The sequence below is a fragment of the Columba livia genome, chromosome 5 (assembly GCF_036013475.1).
Source record: "Columba livia isolate bColLiv1 breed racing homer chromosome 5, bColLiv1.pat.W.v2, whole genome shotgun sequence".
In the NCBI taxonomy this organism is placed as follows: domain Eukaryota; kingdom Metazoa; phylum Chordata; class Aves; order Columbiformes; family Columbidae; genus Columba; species Columba livia.
The window spans coordinates 50,675,221-50,695,851 of NC_088606.1; the positions used below are offsets into that span (position 1 = coordinate 50,675,221).

Consider the following 20,631-nt stretch of genomic DNA (forward strand, 5'->3'; position numbering starts at 1 on the left):
CAAAAAACATGCACTTCAGTGTTTACTTACCTAAAATTCCTCCAACATGCCGGTGATGCTTTTGTCACTCAAAATGCATAATGCCCAAGAAGAATTAATTTGCAGTGTCAGCCTTTTGTGTGTGTAATTGATTTGATTTACCTGCCTAGTTTTACCCAGTCCTTTCTCCATGTTTGCTGCAGGATTCAAACTCCTTTGAAAGAAGAAGCCGCAAGCCAAGAATTTATGTTTAAATTTTTATTCCTAGGTTGACTAAAAAGAAACAAGGTTTGGGTTCTTTTAAGGAGATCTAGGACTATGTGCCTTGGGAAGTACCTGTGCACAGAGTACCACAAAAGAGAGAGCTGGATGTATTCATCCTCTTAAACAGGTAGTCAGCTGTGCTATTGGATTTATTCTGTGTGCAAGCAAAGAGTGTGAATAGCTGCACCTAAACATTTTGAGCCTGTATCTCTGAGCTAGTTATGCTGTACTTTATTTAAACAAGCTTGGGGACTTGATGCACAAGTTATTCATCTGTTGCTGTGCATAAGGACAGATTAGATGGCAGGGGCCTCTCTGGCCACAGAAAAGCATACTTTCCCCTTATATCAGCAGTAATAGGAAGTTAAACACTCACTCTGTGTGGAACAATGATAAAATGCTTGTCTCTCCCTTGAGTTCCAAAGGAATCATTTGGACAAAATCAGGTTCAGTTTGCTGAAAACTTTTGAATTTGCTCTTGCATGAAAAATATTGAGTTGCAGAGCCTAGTGACTTGTCATACTTGTGATCTCTTGTTTAAAACAAAGCAGCACAAAAGCTGCTATTGGGATTAATTTTAATAGTATGAATAGCACAGGAATGTTTCAGTGGCTTCTTTCTTGCAGCCTCAGCTGTCTGCCACATCAGGTGCCTCAATGCCTCCTTTTGAGCACAAGCAGGTGCTTGTGGGTGGAAGACAATGACTCAAACTGCATTAATTGTATGCACAAACTGTGAACCCAGGAAAAAATGATTTGAAAAATGCAAGTTCTTTGACTTTCTTATTAGCTTTTTGTTATAAATACTATTGCGACTTCTTGGTTCTTGTCAGAGAATGGTGGGAGACTAAAATAGTTTCACCAGCTGCCTGCTCCAGACCAATGCAAGTTGTACTTGTCCTTCCTTTTGTTTCCCAACGAACCTCAGTTTTACCCTCTCAGGTTAGTAACTCCTCTCATTGTCTCAGATTCTGTACAGGGCTTCATGTCCTGGGTTCGTTTTGGTATTCAAATACCTGCTCCAAATTATATTATTAACTTTATGGCATGAGTGGAGTCAGTTTCTTCCTGTCTTACCAATAGTGAACAGAAACACAAGAGAAACAGTGACTTTTTAAGACTATGTAGGAAGCTTATGGCACAGCTGAAAGGCCTCACCTCAGTTGACCCAAGCCAGCATGTTTCAGAAATGTTCTTTCTTCTTCCCACTCCCAGACATTTCCTACGATCCTGTGTTCCTGTATTCTCCACTTTCCCTCTGAAGTTACGCAGCCGGTACCAGTGCATCTCTCTTGGTATCAAACACAGCTACAGCCAATAAGCAGTTTAACTCACTTATTGAAGTTTGAAAGATCTGTAAAATGTTTGACTTTTGCAGTCAAACTAGGAAAAGAGAATTCACTAACCAAGTGGTTTGCTGAGTTTAAGGAAACAGTTACAGTTTCATATTTGGGGAAGAAGTGAGGAAGGGGGAATCCCACAGAGCTGAGCAAAGTATCCCAGAGATGCTGGGTAACACTCATGACGCTGACAAGAAATTAGAGTATTGTCCCTTAACTACCAAACATCAGCAAAATTCATGCCATGTCTCTTACTTAATAAAATCTTACAGGATTTCTATTTATAGGACGATGGTATAAGGAAGATTTCAGTGCTGAGGAGACCACGTACCACTCTCAACTTCTTATAGACAGGCTTGGGGACATCTAATTTAAAACAAGCCTTACCTGTTGGTACGATCAATCTCATCTCTTCTTAGCAGGCAAGAGGGCTCCCACAAATGACCTAATAGATTAGGCACTTTCTGTTTACATTCAATTTCCAACTTCCTGCTGTTTGTAGAGAGTGATTATCAAGGCATTAAATTAAAAGTTTTGCCTGGTGGGAAACTATTGGATATTTTGTCATTTCCTTACAGCCTCTCCTGTTCTGGCAGAGAGTCAGGGGAAACAATCACCAGAAAGTTCAGGAATATTTACTTACCAGTGTTGAAATGCTGCTGAGAGGTTTTGCCCAATTTAGGGGCTTGTTGGGTGGAATTTTTGTTCGTGATGTGGTAGAGAAGCATTGAGGCTTGAAATTAAAAGTCTCCAGTTACCTGCGGGTTAGAAAGCTGGGGGTTCTGCTGGCATCCTCTGGCTCTTGCCTAAAATCTATGCCAGAATCTAGGTGACATCTCATGCTGTTGGCAAGTTGAAAAGGACTTAATAAGGATCTGCCAAAGAGTCTTCATTTGGCCTTTCTTCCAGAGAGGATTCCGGGAAAGCAACCTTCCCTCTCAGTATGCTGGGACAGTGAAAGGACTTTGGCACTTCAGTATTGGTATAGCTTCAGTTTAATCAAAGTCTTGCATCATATTAGCTGTAAATATTGATAACACCTATGTTCTACACAGATACAGCTTTCTTATTTGCCCAAGAGGTTTTACTCCAAAGCATGTCCTCCTCCTTTTCAGCAGCAAAATAAGTTATTTTGGACTGGGCTTCTCAGGGAGTAGTACTTCAGTTTCATGCCTTAACAGTAAGTAGCTAAACTCCAAAGCCTTTCATTTAGACCAAGAGTGGGAGATTTGTCAAACCATCCCCATGAACTGAGAAGGCTACTGCAATGCCCCATCTGTAATACAGAGATGGAAATAATCATGAGCTTTGCTGGGTTTTTGCAGTGCAGAATGTTTATGTAGTACTTTCAGTGTGTCTGTGCCAAGCAGGGGTTTTGTAATTGCTGCTGTTACACAGTTTTTACCTTGGCCTCAATTATTCTAGGTTGTTTTTTTCACGGAGGCAAGGTGGAGTCTGACAGCACTTGGTCCTCATGAAGGATGCTGGCTTCTGCAGCTCGTCAACCAGCCAGGATTCTGCTTGGAGGCTCTGGATTTCTGAAGTAATGAGGGACAAAGCTGACAGTAAAGCAAGCCTTACATGTAAATTGCTACAGCTTAAGTAACTGTCTTGAGGGAATACAGATTAAGAAGGAACCACTTTTTAATTTGGCCTGAATTAATATGCAGGCTTAAGTAAGACTTTTTAAGGGATATTTTGTCACAGTTGTAATTTAGATGAGGCTCAGATAGATCCCTGCTCATTCTCACTGCATTAGCTGCTTCCAGACACTTTTCCTGATGTCTGTGGCAGCTTCTCTCCAGTCCTGCTGCTTCTCTTGTAGCTTTCTCTTCTCTAGTTCAAATATTGAGTTTCCCTCATTGCCTGAAACTCTCTGCACATGACTTGTCTGCTTTAGGATAGTATATGTTTTTTAGAAAGTTTTTAATAGGACAATGAAAGATTTAAGAGCCAAATTAGGGCCACAGTGAGCAATAGGACACATTTAACTTATGTTAGTAGGAACACCACTGCAATCTGATGACACTGATAAGCATGAACAAGCTTTCAATGTGTTTGATGCCAGAAGTCATGGGAATCCCAAGGAGAAAAAGAATTTTTCTCTGGTTCACTTCCAGGTTGATAGAAGGTTCTTACTGCCTAACCTTTCAGAAACTCCTCTAAGAAAGTCTCTGGTATTCCACATGACTAAAAGTAGGCATCTCATTTAGAGTAATGGTTTGCCTGCTGAGAGTTTTTATTATCCTTCATTTTACTTCTTCACCAGACAGAGTTGTGCTTTGTGAAGGGCCTGGCTTGCATATGGGAGAATGCAGCAGGTTAAAATTGCAGAATATTTAATATAGTACTTGCAATCCCTGTTTTGCGATAGACATTTTGCCTGGCTGAGGACTGGTAGCACAGAGACAAACAAGAGAAGCTGACAGATTGGTGAATGCTGGGTGGGATCATTTGTCAGGAGACGTGATGAATCACTGTGGTGCAGCATCTCCTTTTCAGAAAGATCGTTTTCTGAAAAACTCAAATTGAAGTCAGAAGAGACAGCTGGGGGCGTTCCATGAGTTTTCATTTAATTCAAATATACAATTAGAATAAAGGCACAATAAAACGTTTCTGCTATTATAAAAATATTTTGAGGAAGAAACAAAGGTTAGTGGGAAACAGAATGATCTAGAGGAACATTTGCCAGCTATATTCCCCAAATATGTGTTGAGTTTTACTTGCGGCGCTCTGGTCAAAGCCAGTAGGAATCATATGTCTAGAGCTTCAAGCAGTGCTTCAATTAGATGAAAAAATATCCATCTTATGACCTTGTACGCAGGTTATTCAAGCAGAGGTCAACATGCTTTTAATAGAATTGCACTTAGACACTGCGCACCTCAGGGCCTGAATGAGAGAAGTGGTCCTGTTTAATATCATCTGTGCTTTTACAAGTCCAAGGCTACTTCTGAGTCAGGACTGATTAATTCACGCAAGATAACACATGAATAAAAACCACTCTATGTAACTGGCTAGCTAGAAACAAGGGAGACAGAGATGGTGGGCAACTTTGTGCTGGTACCTCAGCTGCAGGCACAAGGGACAGGAGACCTAAGAGGCTGATGCTTCTTTCCCCTTTCTCCTGGTGCCAAAGGGCCACAGACTCAGTTGTGCTGTACAAGGTTATTTCTACAAGATGATGAAGACTATTTTGACACCAGTGTAAGCAAACAGGAGACCATGAATCTTTCAAGGAGTAGCTCTGTAAAAAAATGTTTAAAATCAGCTGCTCTTCAGAGGGTAGCACTCTGGTGCATTTACAGCACACTTAGTTAGAAGATCAGTTAGAAACTTCAGTAAAGGAGAGCTATGTAAAATCCTACATCTACAATCACTCAACTAAATATAAAGCTCTGTGTGTGTGTATAGATGTAGATTTTCATCTACCTTCCTGTGTCAGTGAACATGAAATAAACTAAATAAATCTGGAGACACTGTCTCATAGCATGTATGTGCCACTTTCAAATTTGCAACCTTCACAGAGATGAGAGAGGTAAGGAAATGAGACACACACATGGTGTGGGATTATAAAAAGCTTGTGCCTCTTCCAAGCAAGATTCAAACAGGCACATTCTTTTAAAACCAACAAATAATAATGAGTCATATAATGTGCCTGACTTGATGTGAAAAGACTTGACATTGCAGCTTTCTGAGATACCAGTGAGAGACCTGGTCACAGTGCCTGTTTTCTTGAGTAATGCTCTGCTGTTTACTCAGTTTCTGGAATATGGAAATCTGTTGCCAGTTTTGTTCCTAATATAAAGGTCTTGCACTCTTTGTGCAGGGAAAAGTAGTTAATTTTATGAGGAAGAGAAGGCTTGCTTTCATTTTGCCTTAGCAAGTTCCTTGCTAGTGCATCTTCTCCAGGTACAAGTAAGAGCAGGAATGTTTGGTGAGGCAATCTCGTGAGACCATGTGTACTAACAAAATGTTGTTTCTGATCTTGAAGTACTTCATAAATGTTGATCATAAGTTATTAAATTGTTATCACAATATTTTTATTATTATTGATCTCAAACAGGACATGAAGATTGCATTAGCAAAGGCAGCCTGTGAGCCCCAGTAAAAGGGATTATCATGCTGAGCCACTGCATTTGTTTGCAAACCAAAATTTGAGTGAGGAAGTGCAAACTTTGCATTTTGTGTCATTTTGGTAGCATGGCATTAGCCCTTCAGAAAAGCATCACCGTTTCATTTGACCTTATCTCCCTTATTCCAGATTAGTGGTGATATGAACCATAGGCTGATGCATAGCTCTCTCACTTTACAGGGCAGATTTTCTCAGGTGTGATAAATTAATTTTCCAAATTCACCTTTCTCTTTTATCTTCAAGGCAATAGATCTGCTAGATAGATTTCTGTCGCCACCTGCCCTATGCTGTTCCTCTTCACCTTTGTCCCTTTCTGAATAATAATTAATTTTTCAATAGCTAATTTACCTCATTACCTCTGTAGGACATTAACTACATTTCAAAGCTTCTCTCAGACTAGCAACACAACCATGCCCTTCCATCCTAATTGATGGCTCTGCTTGAGACCACAGCAGGTCCAGCTGAGACACAGGGAGCTGAGGGTTGGTGAAGAGCTGAAACCCAGTTCAGTCCAATTATTAAATGAATGCTAGGAAATCCCACACACATATAAGTTTATCATTTATTGCCTGTTATTTTTTGAGCTAATTCCCAATTTAATGATAGCTTTCAGCTTTGATTTTGTTACCTAATTAACATACCAGTGACTATGTATTATCTCTACATAAAGTCGAAAGCCGCTTACATTATAATTACAGTGGGAGCACAGCACCTGGTGTTCAAGATAGTCATCCATGAGAAAGTGCTTGCATGACAGTTAAGGTGCTGAGAATAAGTTGTACAACTTTCTTGTACTGTCTCAAAGCTATTTGATTAGTGGCTGAGCTTGATGGTTGTAAACTTTTGGAAACAAAACAAAAGAACTGGAGACACCAAGCACAACCCTTCGCACTTAGAGCAGAGATTTCTTGGACAGGATGAACTTTTGAGGTTGTAGTTTTTCATGGAATCCTATTGTTGAGTAACTTTACATTTACCCCTTAGTGGTTATGATTTAGTGAACTGAAAATTCTTCTTTTACACTGTGGAATATGTTTTGCATACACCTTTTGTTTTCCAGGAGCACCTGAAAACACTTCTGACTGAATGAAGCTAAAGTAAAATCTGAGTGTATGGTAGAAGCAGAATGCCTTTGTTCCCTCTGTTAACTCAAAATTAGCATTGGTTACTTAATTTTGGAGCCTCCTCAGCTGGAATGACTAATGTCAGAGAGACAGTCACTAGAGAATATGCCACATCTGTCTGTTGTCCAATATGGAAGAGACTGTCCCTATGAAGCAAGTTTTGAATCTAATTTTGGTTTTCTTTTTGCCTGTTTCAGTGCAAAGATGTCAGAGTGGCACTGTATTTTGCAGTCAGATCTATAGCAGATTGATAGAGAAGAAAATGAGACAGGTCTTCTCACCCTTCTTGCTATACCTCTGATGTCAAGCAGACCACTAACATTGACAAGCACCCAGGCAAGCATGTATGAGTGCATTTGAGCAGCACTATTCAGTGCTTTTCATTTACAACGGAAAAAAAACATGAATATGCATGTATTATTTACTTCCTTTTTTGTGTTTGCTTGATTCTGTAGAAATGTGTATGTACGGTTAGACTGGGAAAGAGGCACTTGCAGTCATTTTGGGTACTACCTGGTGGTGACCAGTGGATCCAGCAATAGCCTGCTTTACCAGCAGAGCCTCTCAACAAGAAAACAGAATCTTCAATTGCAAAGGCCTCTAAAGCAGAACTGTGTACCTTCAGTAAATCAACAAAAAAGTATTTATTTAAGAACAGCTTCATTTAGTAAGCAAATTCTTAAATCCTGTCTGTCCTGAGTTTCGGGTTGTTTATTCCCTGCTGTGTCAATGTAACTATATCCAGCCTTCTGTAAGAAGTGGGATACACTGGCCAATTCAGAGCATCAGTAGATTGCTAATGCTGCTGTTGATCTTCCAGGAAGCATATGGAAGTTGCTGAGGGGTATTTGGTCACAATTAAAGATATTAAACTAAAAGGAAATGCTGTGGGTAGATGAATGGTTTCATATATAGGCCTCATTTGCAAAAAATGAGTGATTAAACTGAATTTAACCTCTCTATAGTACTTCTGTGGTTAAGTGAGAAGGGAAAAGATGTTCTGGAGGTGTGTGATAGAAGACATGAACACTTGCTCAGAACAGAACTCCTCATGTTCTTTGCAAAATGGCGATACCTGCAATAGATACCAGCTCTACTGGAGAAAAGCTTTAGGAAATGTCATTTAACTTTATATGCATTTCAGTATAGGACCATTGTTCAACATCTCCCTGCTACATGCACTTTCATTCTGAAATGTGGTACTCAGCAAATTTTTTAAGTTGTGTGTCTTTTGTTGTTGGCTTTAGATTGACAAGTATGCTCAGCGGGATCTGAAGAAAGGGCTTCATTTGTATGGGACAGATGGAAATATTGGCCTAACTAATGCATGGAGCATCATTCAAACAGATGTAAGTCTGAGCTTTTTATTTTTTTCTTCTTCCTCTTTACCCTCTGGCTTATGTAACAGCATTTTCTGGGTGTGAAGCTAATTAAGCCTCCAGACCCCAAGTCAATCTCTTCTTTCCACCCAGTCAGCACATTAGCCACTAAACTGTCTGGGTTTTGTAACAAATGGTAATTTTTATTTATTTCTTCTTTGACCAGGATGGCTAATTTCTTTTAAAAAATTATATTGTGTTGAGGCCTAAACATCATATAGACCTGTGCTTTGTGGAGAGTGAAGGAGATGGTCAGGTAGGAAACAAGCCGTAACTTCTCTTTAAAGTCAAAGGGACAGCTTGTGTTGGAATGAAGAGCAGTAGTGTAATAACAAAGAACCCCTTCAACACTTTTTCATTTCTGTCCTGTCTCCTTTTGTTGCTGTTGTTGGTTTCCACTAGTGTAGTCAAAACAGAAACCATCCATGGTTTTTACAACCTACCAGTACAGTCAGTACATTTTTCCCAGCAGAATTCAATCATCCTCCATCACAGATGGGCTGAGAATGCTTTTTGTTATGTTGCCACTGCTGCTACATCATTCTGATTCTCTGACAGCACTCTGCCACTGTCTCATCAGGACTGGTGAACACTGTAGCTGGCTTCCTCCTTTTGTCCTTGTCTGGCTTGCTGAGGAAACACCATCACTCACAGTTCAGTTTATTAGCTGTGTCTTTCTCTTTTCATATTCAGTTCAATCAGTTCTCTTGGGGTTATCTGTCTGATAAGATTTTCTCTGCTTCTTGAATGAGGAAAACCGTTCCAACTTTTCCTCTGCTTTAGGAAGAAGCACTTGTACTGCCTTGGCTTCACTCAAAAAATCTTGGGTAGCTTTCTCAAATTCTCCTCCAGAGGTGCTAGCATGGTCTAAAACGTCTAGCCAAAAATGTCTTAAATCGTCCAAAGATTATAACCTCTCCCAATGCTTCTAAGGTTATATGAATTATTCAAGAAGATGGATAGGCTACCTACCACATACTGATACAGTAAAACTGCTAATTTACCCTTTACTTCCTCTGTTGCTGTTTGGGCTGAAATCCTGAACATTTTTCAAGATTCACATATACTCTTCTGTACAATACAGGATAACAGGAGAGTCAGGCTGTTAAGAAAAGGTCTGAGAAATTAAAAATGTAGAGTCGCTAATAGAGCAAAAAGAATTGGTTGGCCAAACTCCAGTGTGCATCTTGGGGGCTATGGGAGCTGTCTGGACTCAGAGTGCAGGAGGTTGACAGCAACAGTCCTGTGTGTGAAAGACAAACAGCTCAGGTCCAGCAAACAAGTTAATAAGCTTTCCAGTCCTGCATCCTAACAACTGCATGTGGAAGGTTCTTTCAGTTGCCTTTAAAAGGCCTCAGCATCCTGCAATATTGTTAATATTTTTCTCTTTCAGTACTGTAATTGAATATGAGAAGGCATCAATTACTGACAAGAGAAATGCTTTTTGTGGTGCTAGCCCAAGAATAAGCCACATGAAATGTAAATAATTTTTTAAATATCATTGCTTATATCAAACAGTATCAGAAGTTTTGCTCTTTTACACGAACTTAACTCTGCATTGTAAAAATTACTACTATTAAGATATTTGCAGTAAATATTAATCTGGTTTCAGTGACACCCCAATAACTTTTAAAAGCATATAACAAAGATGGGGGGAAAAGCATTATTTGGAGGATTTATGGGATGTAAACCTCATGCTTCTGCTTCTCTTCCTGTAAAATAGGTGTAACAATGTATATTATGTCTAGTTCACCTACTCACATTTTTTCAAGATGTTCACAAATTGCATTGTATTCAGAAAAGATGTAAACAAATAATGAGAACTTTGGAAATTTGCATTATGGTGAGAAATTTTAAAAGCTTTATATAACCAGGAGAAAGTGAAGTAGTGATGTGATTGCAGACCTTAAAAAGAGAGCAGGAAGAGGAAAGGTTTTTGAACGGAAAGGGCTATGTAGTTGATCCAAGAGCTAAAAAAACAAGATATAGATAGCTGACGGTAGGATACCATTGCACAGCAGGATGGTGGATTCTTTTTCTCTAAAGTCAAGACAGGGTTTCTTGTCCTGTTCAGTGACAAGCTTGGGTTTGAGGCAGGACTCAATAGTCTGTGGTCTGTGTAGTGCTACAGATGATGCTTGATTGTCATAATGATTCCTTTGGCTGTGAAACCTATTACAGTTTAAAGAGCATATTACAAGTTTCAGGTGAAACTCATGTTAGCAAGGTCTTAGGAGCCCAGAAGGATAATAGGGAAGAGCCATCTCGCAAGCCATGTACTGTCACATTACATGACTCTCTTTTCTAACATGGCAACTATGAAATTACCATGCACTGTCTTGACAGCACTGTAGTGTTAAGTTCTCCATTCTCCCTGTTCTGGGCACCGAGAAGAAAAGCAAAAAGCCCCCACAGATCCATTTTTACTGCTCTGCATAATAGCTTTTCACACAGATCTTTCAAAACTATTTAGGAATAGAGTATTGCAGTGGTGCAGAGAAGGCAATCCCAGCATGGTTAATTATGTAAAACATTTTGCAGTTGAATAGCGCTATGTAAATGCCAAGTATTATTTTTTGTGTTTGGTAATAATCATTATCCCTTACATCCTTAATCAGTAGAGTGTAATCACTGATAGGAGGATTAGGGCAATATAAGAGACTTTCTGAAAGGAGTCCCAGCCCAGGCTTGCTGTTTGCATTCTGGCTTCCAAAAGGCAGCTCTCAAAAAACCCCCACGTTAGAGCTAACCACATTGCTACATGGGACAATGTCTCAGTGCTGACTTTCCTAATGGGGCCAGCAGACATGAGTCATTGGTTGAGCTATGGGCCATGTCTGTACATGGGTGGAAAACAGCAGCCTTAGAATAAAGCATGATGTGAAAAACATGACAGTAGCAGAAGTCATAATGAATCCTTCTCCCTTGTCCTCTCTGCATTGACATTCTCTCTTTGCAAAAGTATTTTTCAGAGCTTGAGCAGAAGGATGGCACCATGGTTAAAGTAGTTGGCTCAGGCATGTGGTATCTAAGCTCTGGCATAGTTTTTCATTTCTCCTACTGTTAGCTAAGATGGATACCATCCCTACCCTGAGTTCACCAAGTACAACTATGTATGGCAACTTTTGCTAAAAAAGGGGGGGAAAATGCTTTTTCCATAAACAGAACCACATTTAGATGGCATTTCATTTCTGTGGGACTGGCTGATCACAAATCAGAAGGGAGTTTTGACTGGGAATGTGGATCCCAGTGGACACACCGTTACTTGTGTGTGATGATTACTGTGTTTATTCTTTGAGCACTTTGAGCAAGAAAAGTCTGAGCACTTTTTTTTTTTTTTGGGGGGGGGGGGTGATGCTTTCTTCTCTGAAGCCTGTGTCCCTTGAGAAATGGTTTTCCTCTTTTTACAAGAAGCATACAATTCCTAAGTAACTGGGAACAAGGAAGAAACAGGGTGCATCAGGCCCATCTTTAAGGAAGGAGTTGTAGTTTGATCTGTTGATCCGTGACTGATCTGTTCAGATTACTGATAAAAGTTGGGTTGAGCTGCGCATGCAATGCATGTTAGGGGAAAAGCACTAGACTCGTTTTGCAGTTGTATTAAGCCTCTAGGTCAGGTAGCCATTTCAAATTAGAACATTTTGTTGATTTCTTTTTAATACCTTCATCTAACCAAACTTACAGCCTTTCTCAACCATGTTTAAAACCTTAAAAGGATCAGAAACACAAGCTGGTGACTTTGGCATATCATGACTGAAGGTTACAAAAGCGTACAAAGTGATTTTTAAACACTACTAAAATTCTAGTAGTTTAGGATGTGATATATTCTGAACCGCATTACACTGCCTACTACCTAGGATTGGTTAAAGTTACAGGTGGAGATTGTTAGGAAGTGAGAAATAGGCATTAATTTTTAAAATGTTGCTTTATCCCCAACATCTTTGTGATCAATATTTGAACACTTCTCCTTTTAACTAACCAGGCGTGCAGAAAACACATTAGCTTCAGTAAAGTGAGCAAATTCAGCTCACTTTTACTGCTGTGTAATGCCTTTCATGTCTATTTAGACCACTGTAACTGAGAACAAAATTTGACCCATCTCCCTCTACTCCAGTCATTAATTCTGGTAGATCAAACCATACTTTAGTATTACTGCTGAAGTAATCCAAACCACCCATTAAATGTGATTTTAGAATGAAACTATCTGATTCACCACTTTTTACAGTGATCGAGGAAAAAGGCATATAAAAGGCACCCTACCCTGTCCTTAGTTCCCTGTTACATTCACAAAACCAGAAATCCAGGAATTGCTAAAACCTGTCTGCAACAGGGACTGGGTGTCTGTTTGTTTTCATGAACCCTACCCCAGGCTGGTTGATTTTGCAGGAATTTGGCAAAGAAAATAAGGCTTACTTAGCCTTCCGTTTGCCTGTAAAATACATACAAGAAGCCAACTCCTGACGTTTCCGTTGCACTAAGATAGAAACTTTAACATTAATTACCAGCCCTAGATACCCCATACTAGAGCAGCAATTACTTGTTAACACAGAAATAAAACTATTTGCGTGCAGCAGTGCATTACATAAATACAGCAGAGAGCCCTCAGTGCTGTTTGGTGCTGCTTGGCTGTGAAAAGCGCTCCTCAGCAGCACGACCTCCAGCTGCATCGTCGTGCTGAGCAGCCCCCGCGTGTCCTGGGCTCTCGGGAGCTGGCAAGCTGCTTCAGAACCCCATGGGAAATCAATAGGGAACTGACTGATGTCTCTTTAACAGAGGAGGGAAAATACGTGTTTTGACATCTTGGGAGACAGAGCCTCTGAAGTGAAACATGTTAACAAACAGTAGTGTATTGTCAGTATCCCTGGAAATGTTCAGCAGCAGGAGCTTAGTTACTCAGAGGCATTTGACAAGCTTTACTTGTTTGAGCAACTCTGCTACACACTGTAAGAGTGTCCCCAGAACTGCTACCCAGTTGTCACTTTATGCCATAAGTACCTGCATTTATGCCGGCCAGGCACAGTTGCATCTCATCATGCATGTTCCTTCACAGCTGCAAGCCCTAGAATTAGGTGACCCGAGGTGTCCAAGTCAAGGTGTCTTAAAGTTACCACTGTTCAAGAGAGTAGTCAACATTTTCCACAGATTGCCCCCTTTCAAAGTGTGTTAGTCTGGGTAACCCAAAATAAGCACTGTGAGTTTGTAATTGTTTCTAAAAAGCATAAATGTATTCTTCCCCATTTAAACTAGGAACATAACTAATCAATTAGGCAACGTTGTCTAATTTTATCACTTGACTAGTGAAGGGAGCAACACAGGACTGTAAATGTGACCTAAAAATTAATGTGGATGTAGTAAGAATCAAGTCTGCAATTGCTTCATGACACTCAGGCAGTTTAATTTTCTGGCATTGGCAGAACATCAGCCTTTTTGGAAGAGCGTGAAGTCTGGTATAACTGGCTACAATAAACTGCTGGTGACAGAAATTATCCTTCATGTGACGTGAGCTTTTTCCATCCTCCAAGTGTCTCTAACAATCCTTGCTCAGAAACCTTGTAAATTTTAAAAAGAGTACTTTGCTCTCAAATCTAAGCCTAAAACATCCTCTTATTTTGCTCTTTGTCATCAATATTCCCCTTTCTTCTTGAACAATTCCCTTATCTTCCTCAACAATTTGGCTACCTATCATTCAGCTTCATACACACAGGATAAATCAGCCACTTGTCACATGATCCAAAAATCACTCCCACTCTCTCTTCTCTACTTGGGCCTCCATAATGAGGTCTCTGAACTTACTGAGCTGTTGGCTTATTTGTCTTTTTGGCTTCTAGCTGGAACCCTTTGCTGAATCTATACTGGTGACCCATTCAGTCTCACAGCTGCTTGTTTCCCTGTTCTTGCCTCTTTGACCAGCTGCCATGGGTCAGTGCCTCTGCTCCCTAGAGTTGCCGTTCACCTGACTTGGTCTTCATTGAATGCTGCTCACTCACTTACTTGTGTGCTTTCTGCTGGTGTTAGTACTCTTCTGTGTTCATTCCCTCCTCTGCTTTAGTATTGTGCATCATCAGCTGCTTAATTCCATAGCTCATTCTTCCTTTGTCTGCCAAAGATACAACATCTCTTCCAGCTATAGTCCCAGACATTATTTCTTCCAGTCCCAAGGCTACTGATCTTCATGCTACTTCGTTCATTTTTACCCTCGATCTTTTCTTAGCCCTTTCTCCCATTTCTGGGACTGCCTTGTCTGCCAGCAGTCACAGGCAAGCATCAATATTTAATCCTCTGCTCTTGCACAATACACAGAGGATCTGCATGAGCAGGCAATGTGTGTCCAACTGTGCTTGTCTTTGCAACTGCATCCCTTCCTATTTCGACCTTGTGGCTTACCAGGCTTACCAGTCCCAGCCCTAGATCATGGCCTAGCCACCGTCTGCTTCACAGGCTCCATTGAAACAGCTGTCCTCCACACTGTCAGCCCTAACTACCTGTACTTCATCGTCATCTCCTTAGTCTGTCAGACTTGGACACCCTCAGCCACGCAATATTATGGGGACAAGGGGTCTAGTCACAATTTATGCAAACTTGGGTCACTTGTGTTTGGCCAGAACATCACTCAAATCCCTCAGCCCATACTATTGTACTCTTTACATCACAGATGAGCTACATTTTCAAGGCTTGCTATTTACAAGCTGTCACTTCTCACTGTCTATCAAGAGCTGTCTCCTGACTCTAATGATGACAGCCTCCAGGACCTTCTTGTCAGCTTTGTAGATAAACCAGCTTTCCTAAAATGCACGCCATGTGTTCCATGCTGCTCCTATCTGGTTTTGGGACCTGTTATGCATGGAGCTCTAGTCTTGTGTGCAGGAACATAGAGGGGGAAAAGTATAGTTACAAACTTTTTTTACTTTCAAGTCAGTTTGTAGCAAATGAAGCCTGTAAACTCACAAGTCAAACAGTTGCCAGCTAAGGATTGATTGCTGCCACAGACCAAATCAGAATTCTGAGCAGAACCTTCTGGGGATAGATGTTAGTCTGGGAAAGGTTTTTGACTTTTGCTTGGCAGAAGAAAAACTGTGCTGTGAACGCTGAAACATCTCTATCGTGGACTACTTTCTGCGAGTGCTTGAAGCAGCATCTGATGTGTGAGGCAGCATGTGACACCTCTGCCCTCTGTTGGTCTTGGATGGCAGATCCTGTGTGTGCAACAAGACCTGAACACTCAGCCCTCGGTACCCACAAACTGTACAATTGTTGTTTTTATATACATATACATATACATATACATATACATATACATATACATATACATATACATATACATATACACATACACATACACATACACATACACATATATATATATGAAACTGTATTAGGTCCTTGGGCCTGGGATGCAGATATCTGCATGATCCTGAGTCTGTCAGAAGCAAAAGAAATTATCTGTATAGGGTTATGAAAAATACAGGCTTATATAAAATCACATTTAAAAAAAAAAAAAAACAAACATTTTGGCAAGTCATTTTGGGGCTAAGTAGGTGGCTGGCATAGCACAGAAAAGGCGTGAAGTACTGCCAATAGCAGAGAGCAGTTACACAGCCCAGTGTTATCTTGTTTTACTCATTAGTGGTAAAGTGTCTAAATACCAACAAATTCATACTTTTGAGTTAGCACAGGAGTGACAGATGGTGTATACATCTATATGGTAATGAGTCTGAGCTTATTTTGTATCACAGGAATATACTGGTTCTCAGAGGGGGAATATGGTCACAGAGCCATTCCCTGTACTGTTACATACATTTCCTATGCCTTTCATCCCAGTACCAAAGTTAAACAACCCTGATTTAGCACTAACATAGTCATTATACACTATGTAGACACTTAAAGGACGGCATCAGATGATGACATTAAGGAACTGCACCAAGAGGAGGAAATATGTCTTTAACTGACTGACAAAGACTTTCAAAGGTGATTAGTAATTAACAGCTTAGAAAGAAATTTGCCTCATTAACTTCAATCATGATTTCAGTAGTGTGCTGTAGTGATCCCAGTATCTTCACCTCCTGAGTGCTGTGTCTGTATCTTAAATATTTTTTTTTCCTGACAGCAAACAATTGTTATAATCCTGCTTGGTCACATCAACTCTTCAGTTTTTGGCTGGAGTTGTCCTGTTTTAGCTCCTGCAGTGTCCTGCCGCTGCAAATAGGTGCTTTTGCTTCTTTTATCAACATTAGCTACATATAAGACCATATTTAAAGATAGAAAAGAGTGGGGGAAATGGTCTGTCTGGGTAAAGCTGAGGAAATGTTGTATTTCTTTAAAATTTCTTTAAAATTTCAAGCCTCTGCTGGTGTAATCAAAATGCACTGACTGTCCATCTCTGTGCAGAAGCCAGAATGTGCAGAAGTCAGGGACACATCATACTGAGGGTGTCATCTTGGTTCTTCTTTATCCAGTTCAGATGCTGTGGAGTCTCCAACTACACTGACTGGTTTGAAGTATACAATACAACCCGGGTTCCAGACTCCTGCTGCTTAGAATTCAGCGAGAACTGTGGACTGCATTCCCCAGGGACCTGGTGGAAAGCGGTGAGTAGCTTCCCAGCAGCAGCTCCGCAGCTGCTTTGCAACCCAGGTAAATGGCAGGCAGCTTGCCATTTGCAGGGCTATACAGATGACAATGTGTGTTGTTCCCCTACTTATCTTTAATCAGAAGGTTTCATAAGGCACATGCTGAGCGGTGGCTTTTGACCTCCAATGAAACTGCCAAGTTAATTATTTTTAAAAGCTGATGGCTTATCTTTCAGTGGGCTGTGAGGTGTTGTTTCACATTGCAGACAAGTACCTGCCAACACTGATCTGGAGCACAGTCTAGGTAGATCTGGCTAGGTAATCACAGCATCGTCCTTTTTTGTGTCCCACGTGCTGGTGTCAGGTAGAGACAAATGTCTAGTCCACGCATGTAGCACAAGCCCTGGAGCAGCAGCCACAGTGGCCCAGGCAGTGGTGAGGCAAGACGACTGTGTGAGCCTGGAGTGCGCTGCTCCTGCCAGGAACTCATTCAGGGGTTTCTGCTGCACAGCAGGAGAGTGAGAACTGTTCCGCTGAATTGCCAGCAGCATTTTTTTTTTACAACAAGTTTCTGCACTTGGCTGTAATCAAATTCAAAACTCCATGGGATAATTTCCCTACAACATCTCCACAAGATCTTTCTAGAGCAGACAGTCAGAGCCTAACTTCTTCTCTGAAATTAGCTCGCAATTCTTTGTGCTCATTACAGGTAGTACACATACTCAGGAGGGGTATGGAGTAAGGCCAGCTGATGAAGTGGAATTGTAAAGCAGTTTTGATGGTAAAACTCTCTTGGCCACTTTCTAGTGAGATTTCATGCACATGGATTGGCACTGGCAGAGGCTGTTCCAACAAAACATGGCTCCCTTCTACCTTTCAAGCAGCTCAAAGTCAAATTTTGAATTCGAAGGACTTAAAAGTTCTACTTTATTCAGGGTGCCAAGAAGATCAGTGCAGGTTGACACCATGCCTTCTGGTGGGCATTAATATTTTTCCTTGATATTAATACCTATGTGGAAGCCACTGACTGAAGGCTGAATGATTCTTGGTGATGTACATTTACAAGACAGAGGGCACAATTTTTGCACAATGTTCTCTTACAGACATTATTTATTACTTACACATTATTTAAAGAAAGGTTTTACTTAGGCCAGTTCCACCCTTCCCAAAACTGGGACAGGAACAGAAGGTTACAGCTACTGCAGAATTTAAAGCAGGAAAAAATAATGCAGGAGTGCCCACACTGCAATTTAAAATCATGGAAAATGGTATGAAATAGGCCCATGTGCACCAGAGTGGCTAAGGAGCTCTCACTGGAACTTTTGGGTTCAATATATATAATAAAAATTTTCCTGAAATTTGGAAAAAATGAAAGGCTCATCCTGACATTTAAACTGCTTCTAGTTGTTTTTGAGAGGCTAAAGAGGATGCAAATCCACTGCTTGTTTATTTTTAGTTACTGGCCCAATTTATATGGAGCAGTGCCCATGCAGCACTTTTGAAGTGTTTTTTTTTGTGTGTGTCATTACAATTAGTACTCTGCATTCAAGTGTCAACCCAGAAACACACAGTAGTTGCTCCAATGCTGAAATAATGATAATCCAGGCCACCTAGCAGCTTAGTCTGAGCTGGCTCTTTTCTGTCCATCTATTCCCAGGGGAGCAGATTTTTGTGTTTGTGGCTAATACAGTGTTCTGGGGTTTTTTTCCAGCCTTGCTATGAAACAGTGAAAATATGGCTCCAGGAAAACTTACTAGCAGTGGGAATCTTTGGATTGTGCACAGCTATGGTGCAGGTACAGTTCAATATTAATTTTCAAAACCTAATAACCCTAACGAAATAAGTAACCACAGATCCAGCTATACTCTGTCTAAGCCTTTTTTAATAATGCAAAATTTTGCATCATGTTAGCATAAAACTCTGCAAGATTTGAGTCTTTTATGTTTTTATAGTTAAAAATACTATGTACAAAGTACAGCGTTAGGAATACTGCACACATTTTTCTGGTTTACGGTACACTGCACCTTAGTAAGTGGTTTTTCTAAGGCTTAGATTAGACTCAGGGAGAGGCAGTCTCTGACATCCAAAGCCAGAAGCCGAACCAAGGTAGGGTGAATTGCTTTTAGGGTACCTGTATTTGTCCAGTAATTCCCCAGAAAGGACTATCCACTAAAAATACCTAACTTCAAGATAGACTAAAGGTAGCTTAAGTCTTCAACCCCATCCTCAGTCCTAGGCGAAGTTACAAGTTGGAATGTTGTTACCATTACTCAACCTTGCCAATAAAACCATGTTCCTTTTCTATTAATGCAGGAAAACTAGGTAGGCAAGACCAGCATGGACTTGCCTGCTAGAGTTTGACCTGCAGTTATTTGCAGCCTGACTTTGGCCAGAGAAGAATCTGTTGTCAGTGCAGTGTCTCTTGCACACCCGTGTCTTTCATCCTGCTTGCCATGGTTGTGGCCATAATGTAGCCCAAATGGCCCAAACCTTCAGGATGCACAGGTGAAAGCTGGGCTGGAGCTCAGGCTCTTTCAGCCTTCAGTTTATGGCCGAAAGTCCTGTTCCTTAATGCAGTGAAGCCAGAACTTTAGTTGCCAGCTCCATCTCTCTTTCACATGCAACATATAAGGAGGAAGGATGGCATCACTAAGCTAAATAATACCATGTAAATCCAGATTAACCTGTGTTTTGGTGGTTGCTCTTTTGTTGTGTGTGTGGTGGTTTTTTTTGTTTATTTTTGCTCATTTTTATTTCTGTGGTTTTGTGTTTTGTTTTGTTTGTTTATTTTAATTTTGCATGGCATACCACTGGCAGCAGCAAGAGAGAGCCTGGGATCAGAATTCCACTTGTATTCCCACTTAATACATGACACAGGAGAAAGAGACATGCCATTCTGCCTAATTAACACATTAACATTAACACAAATGCCTGACACCTTGTAGGCCCAAATTCAGTAGAGTTTTTGTTTTCTAATAGAATAAGCAGATATGCTTAGGAAAACAAGCACAACACAATCACGTGGCAGAGAAACAACGTAAGGCTGTTGTTAGTATATTATTACCATATTTTAAGAAACAGCTTTTGAGCATCTGTTCAGCAGTTACAGAGTCTTTAAAAGATACAACAAAAACACAGAAGCCCCTGTCAGTCCTTCTTGTAGACCCTGATTATATTTATGGTATTTAAGAGACTAGTATCTTTCTGACAGAAAGAAATGCCTTGTTTGCGTAGGAGAAAACACTTCAGACAATTCTAAAATGCTGATATTCCTAGAAAATGCTGTGAAATACAGAGAAAACCCCTCAGAACACAAAAGATTTTTAGTCTGTCTTGCAGCTGCTATGTGACTCAATCTAATTAAAGATGAAAGTTTTGATGCACTGTCACCTAAAATGAATTGGGCTCCCTCTATTGTTGCTGTTACAGTGTTGACTGGCCCTAAGCATGTGACAGCTTTTGTTTTTCATGTTAACAATCTTATAGTTGCATCCTGTAGGTGTTCTTCTGCTAGGAAGTAGAAGGCAGTATTCACGGAAACTTCCAAAAGGCATGTGCTTACTATAAAACAGCTCACTAAAGCCTAGTAATCTTATTTCACTGTGGAAGAATGGGAAATGAAGAAGATAACAGCTTTAAAACATATTTTAAAATTTATTTTTAAAGTATTATATGTGTTATTCATGTACTCCTTCAAAATACTAATTAACAGGAACTACTATTTCTATAAAGAGTAAATTTGAAGTGGTCAAATTAAGTGCTTAGAATAGAGTTCATACAAAAAAATATCTACTTGGTAAACCTTTATTTCAATGACATTTTTACAATGGTGTTGCAAAGGAATAGT

General features: G+C 40.3%; 1 protein-coding gene across 17 annotated transcripts in view; it reads left to right on the top strand.

Moving 5' to 3' along the window:
- Positions 1 to 20,631, top strand: part of TSPAN4 (tetraspanin 4) — a 445,369-nt gene that overhangs the window by 423,013 nt on the left and 1,725 nt on the right. For all 17 annotated transcript variants that reach the window (XM_065066071.1, XM_065066069.1, XM_065066068.1 and 14 more), the window contains 3 exons: positions 8,086 to 8,187; positions 16,671 to 16,802; positions 18,496 to 18,579. In XM_065066071.1, the coding sequence (XP_064922143.1) occupies positions 8,086 to 8,187; positions 16,671 to 16,802; positions 18,496 to 18,579 (318 nt within the window). The remainder of the gene's footprint in view (positions 1 to 8,085; positions 8,188 to 16,670; positions 16,803 to 18,495; positions 18,580 to 20,631) is intronic.